The following is a 5,507-nucleotide window of genomic DNA, read 5'->3' as shown; positions in this document are numbered from 1 at the left end:
GCCTCTCTTAACTCTTCTAAAGTTACAGCTCCTTGGCATGCAGTTCATTCTTCACTGGTGCAAATATATTAAGCATGGAACCTATTGCAGAAAATACATTTACAAACAAAGAATATTTATCCAAGGTAAAAAATGTACAAAAATGTTTTTAAGCGGAACTGTGTAGAACATTTGGATATTTCCAGTTCTGTGTGTTTTGTTTCTTAGTAATTGAAAAGCCCAAGCTGCTTTGCTTTATCAATAATTTCTGTGATAATTTATCAATAAATTATGCTTTTGTGGGCATAATTTACATTAGCCAGAAGATTAATTTCAGATTAGACTGAGTATAAATGTCTTACACATGCAACACGACCAAGATGCGTGCAATTCCTCACAATTTGAAATCCCAGTGCTCTTGAGAAGAGGACTTAACATTTTTGAGAGTATTTTTTAGTAGTGTAATCTTTTTTATACTTCAGAGTCCGGGGGTCTCGCCGCGCCCTGCCATCTCTCTGGGAACTGAGAGCAGGGGAGGGGTCGATAGAAGAGGAAGGAGGTAGGAGCGGTGGGAGCGCTCGGATAGCAAACTTGGAGTGGCCACCGGGGGTCAGTGGTGGTCAGAGGAGAGGAGGCCGCAGGCGGCGGTGGGGACCCCCAGGGGGTCCGGGCAGGGGCCCTCTGCGCGCGTTTCCCCCTCCGGGAGGAGACACTGGGACTCTCCCCTGCCCCGTCGCACAGAGATTCCCGTCCAGCATTCTCCACTGCGGAGCCCTTGTGCCCTGCTTTGGCCCCTGCTTCTTTTTCTTCGAGGGAGGGGTTCGGCTCCCACCTCCTGCGCCTCGCCTCCCACCCGCGCTTCGCGCCGCGCTGTGCGAGCGGTGCGAGGCCCGCGCGCTGGGCCGCGGAGGTGGGCGGCGGATCTCAGCTGCGCCAGCCTCCCTGCGGCTGCGACCGCCCGGCGCACGCGGAGCTCTCCTGCTCTCCCCGGCGCGCGGCTGCCCTGCACCGTCGGAGCGGACGGAACCGGGCCTGCCTTTGGGAATCGTCCAGTGCCCTCTCCGGGTCGGCGGGCAATCATCAGACTGACCGGCGGCAAGACGTCTGGCTTCCACCCCTCAACAAAAACGGTCAGTACGTGTAAGTTTTAACTCTGACTCATCTGGGAATGAGAGCATCCCGAAAAAAAGCTTTCGGGTCCTTTGATGGGGGTGAGGAAGGTCCTCGTTAGTGTAGGGGCTTTTCTTCCACATTTAGGCCGAAGGTGGGCATTATGGGTGATACCAGGAATATTCCTTACCCACTGAAAAGTCTTTATCTTTCCAGAACAGCAGGTTGCTACTCTTCTTGCCGCTCTAAAAATTAAACATCTGTTTAGGTGGGAAGGTCATATTGCATTCTCCTAAACTGTTCAAGAATGGACACATTTATGCAAGCATTCACTGGTTCCCCACCGGAAGGGCTCACCCACTGGTAGGATCATATGATGACAGGAAAAAAAAAAAAAAAAAAAGAGGAAGAAGGAAAAGCTTTAAGGCTTTTGGTAATAGGGACGCATCATGTAAACTAAATGACATGAAATGCACAGGGTTGGTTTAAAGGTCAGAGGCTCAGATACATAGAGGAGATTCATTCTCAATCATCTTGGTTCAACTTTTCATGAACTTGGTTCATTCATTTCCAACTTTCTGCTCATCAGGCAAACAGTCATGTCTTACATAAGGCTTTCTTGGATGTCCACAGCCCCTCTTTCCAGGACTAACAAGTGTAGGGCATGTGACATATTATGTGTGATTTTTCCCTGAGAAAAAAAGTCCTGGATGGTTTTGTGACTGATAAGATAATAATGTTTTTATTAAGGCCAACCTGTGACAATAATACTGTTAAAAAAAACACACAAATTTAGATATGGAGTCAAAGCATAAACTAGTTTCCCACTTAATAATTTGAAGGTTTTTGAATCTCTGGGGGAGAAAAGTCCTAAAGCCATTTTCGTGCTCTACAAAGAAATTGTTCTGTAGCAGAATCTCAAAATTCATTCATTCAGGATAACTGTACCACTCACAGCTATCCTCAAATGTCTTGAACAATGTAAATGCCTCATTTTGACCTTAGTTCAAGGAAAAAGTTTTTCCTCATTTCTACTCATCTTTTAATTTTTGTGCCTTTGTGAGTTTTTACTCTGGCAATTCTCTCTATGTACTCTCTTATCCTCTTCCGCTTTTCCCAAAGTGCAATCATAAAATGATGCATTATCTGAATAACACTCAGACCTGGCTGAACACCAGTCATGTGCTGGAGAACAGCGATTAGAATCCATATGCCAATACCTTGGAGATTAATAATCATTTCTGTAGAGAAGCTTTAAAGAAAGGAATAAAGAAAATGAGATTGAAAAGAAAAAGCAAAATAAATTAATAAATCAAGTATGCTTCTAATAACCTTCTGTCTCAGACTTGCTCTCAATTTGCTGCAAACCCCAGACCTTCTGGAGTCTCATTTGTTCTGTTAATGACTTGTCAGGATTGACTAATTGTGCCCTGGAAAGTCTCTTTCTTACTCTAAGGAAAATAGAAGGGCCCATCAAATAAAATACTCCAAGATTTGAATAGTTTCCACTTTCTCTAATCAGTAAAGAATGGAGGCAAGTGCAAAAGGGGGTATGCTTTTTGGAACATTCTGTTTGAAATGCATGCAGAGAGAACTAGAATATATCAGTGAAGCAAGTGCATGAGTATATGAAAATCTTTGTGATAAGCAACTATTAGGGGGTGTGTGTGTGTGTGTGTGTGTGTGTGTGTGTGAAGCCCTTGGAGAGAGAAAGTTTCCTTATGGTGTATACTGAGTGCCAATTTTTAATATTCTAATTAGCAATTGTATCTTGGAATAACTTTCTTGTAGAGGTGGTTACTTGGTTCTTACATATAGGAAAATAAGCAGAGAGATATCATATCAGAGCAAAGATCCTATGTAGGGAATTATTTTCAGTAAAGGACAGGATCAAAATTGTTACTTGGTATTTTACTGACCTCAATGATTCAGTAAAACTGTGCTTTCCTTCAGCTTCATATTTGCTAAGGTTTAAACAATGGCTGTAAACAGCCCAGAAATGGAAATATGTCCTGAAAGATATTGCTGTGGTGTGGAGGCTGAAGGGTGTGTCATATGCTCCTTGCAGCTTTGGAAGTAAGCATAGGTTTTTGGGATAATTGAGCAGGGAGGGCAGAGAGGCATAAAAAGGCCAACATGTTGCTGGAATCAGGAATAGTCCAGTATGACAGAAGGATCAGATATATCCTAAAATGTCAGGAGAGATGAAGACAGGGTTGAGTTCACAGAAAGCTTCGGATGCCATACTGTGGGGTTGTGATTCTCTTCTGTATGTCAGTGCCATCCACCTGTGCATGTAACACCTGTAGTGGCGGAGAGAATTAATGAAAGCATACACGCATGGACAGCTCAGCATATCATGCAAAATAGAACCTATTCAATAATGCAAAAGAGAAGCAGTTTAATGCCAAAAATTGGTTACACAAGTGATGTAAGCCAAGCAGAGGATGTTGAGGCCACACAGGGATAAGCAAGAGCAAAAAACCATCACTACCTCCAGCTAGAGGGACATGGGGAGAAAGTGGTGTGACTGAAGCCAGGGACCATGTGCCTCCAACTGGAAACAAAGTCACTGCAGGCCATTCCTGTGGGACCCAGGTACTTTAGGGGTCAAAGGACAGGTACTTTGAACCCCAGCCAAAATGAAACCAATCCATTTGTGATATTCCTTGCACCTTTATGCTTTCCTTGTTTCATACTTGTTCATTTTTTAAATTGTAGATTCTTGTGCTAGCTGATGCAAATGGGGCCATTAGGTGCAGAGGCTGATGAGAACCAGACAGTGGAAGAAATGAAAGTGGATCACTTCGGTCCAGGACACACCACTCCTCCAGGGGAGCTGGCCCCTGACTCTGAACCGGAGCTTATAGACAGCACCAAGCTGATTGAGGTACAGGTTGTCCTTATATTGGCCTACTGTTCCATCATCTTGCTTGGGGTGATTGGCAATTCCTTGGTGATCCATGTGGTGATCAAATTCAAGAGCATGCGTACAGTAACCAACTTCTTTATTGCCAATCTGGCTGTGGCGGATCTTCTAGTGAACACCCTGTGCTTGCCATTTACACTTACCTACACCTTAATGGGGGAGTGGAAAATGGGTCCTGTCCTCTGCCACTTGGTGCCATATGCCCAGGGTCTGGCCGTACAAGTGTCCACCATCACCTTGACAGTGATTGCCCTGGACCGGCATCGTTGCATTGTCTACCACCTCGAGAGCAAGATTTCCAAGCAAATCAGTTTCTTGATTATTGGCTTGGCTTGGGGTGTCAGCGCCCTGCTAGCAAGCCCCCTGGCCATCTTCCGGGAGTATTCACTGATTGAGATTATTCCTGACTTTGAGATTGTGGCCTGTACTGAGAAGTGGCCTGGAGAGGAGACGGGCATCTATGGCACTGTCTACAGTCTTTCGTCCTTACTAATCCTGTATGTTTTGCCTCTGGGCATCATCTCTTTTTCCTACACTCGTATCTGGAGTAAACTTAAGAACCATGTCAGTCCTGGAGCTGCTCATGACCACTACCATCAGCGGAGGCGAAAAACCACCAAAATGCTGGTGTGTGTGGTGGTGGTGTTTGCGGTCAGCTGGTTGCCCCTCCATGCCTTCCAACTTGCTGTTGACATTGACAGCCACGTCTTGGACCTGAAGGAATACAAACTCATCTTCACTGTGTTCCACATCATTGCCATGTGCTCCACCTTTGCCAATCCCCTTCTCTATGGCTGGATGAACAGCAACTATAGAAAGGCTTTCCTCTCAGCGTTTCGCTGTGAGCAGAGGTTGGACGCCATTCACTCTGAGGTATCTGTGACGTTCAAGGCTAAAAAGCACCCGCAAGTCGCAAAGAATAATGGCCCCAACGATTCTTTCACAGAGGCTACCAACGTCTAAGGCAACAACATGTGAAAATCCATGGGTGAATTCCGACCAGAGCTGTAAACCTGGTTTAGGAGAGTGCACAGGTGCGTCCACATTTCCCATTTTAAGCAAGCGTTTGATTGGGAGCATATGCAGTATAATTCATGGAAAACTGGCTGGCAGAGTCTAATAAAAACATTCAAATTCAAAGACAAGGCAACATAACAGTTTGCTTATGGTTACCTGGATGGTAGGTTGAATCATGAGTAAAAGCAGAGAAATGGTTTTGACTGTTTCCAAGAGTGAAGGAAACATGAGCAAGGAATTGATGTTAGCAGCATTGCCAAAAGATGTGGGTAAAAAAAAGCTGACTTTCAAATCACATTAGCGAATAGGTTGGGGATGATGTATAATTCACTGTTCCCCCCTCATCTGGTGGAAAGTCTACCAACACCAGTTTCCCTAGAAAGGCATAGACTTTTCTCTGTTGTATTTTGGCTTTTTGTTATTCTTCCTATGGTCTAAAACCATCAGAGAACACTGCAGGTAAATGTTACCA

The 5,507-nt window shown here is 44.8% G+C and overlaps 1 protein-coding gene across 1 annotated transcript; it reads left to right on the top strand.

The window, feature by feature from the left end:
* The first annotated feature begins 3,826 nt into the window (after nucleotides 1-3,826).
* Nucleotides 3,827-4,981, top strand: NPY2R (neuropeptide Y receptor Y2). Its single transcript, XM_052655118.1, has one exon. It carries the CDS (start codon nucleotides 3,827-3,829, stop codon nucleotides 4,979-4,981), a length of 1,155 nt encoding a protein of 384 aa, XP_052511078.1.
* Nucleotides 4,982-5,507: the final 526 nt, after the last annotated feature.

The sequence above is a fragment of the Budorcas taxicolor genome, chromosome 17 (genome assembly GCF_023091745.1).
Source record: "Budorcas taxicolor isolate Tak-1 chromosome 17, Takin1.1, whole genome shotgun sequence".
Classification (NCBI taxonomy): Eukaryota; Metazoa; Chordata; class Mammalia; order Artiodactyla; family Bovidae; genus Budorcas; species Budorcas taxicolor.
The sequence above is the reverse complement of the archived record's forward strand: the minus strand, read 5'-3'. Positions and strand labels throughout refer to the sequence as shown.

What these genes read in the sequence shown, in the direction of transcription:
- NPY2R (XM_052655118.1), top strand. Translation starts at nt 3,827, where the DNA reads ATGCAAATGGGGCCATTAGGTGCAGAGGCTGATGAGAACCAGACAGTG.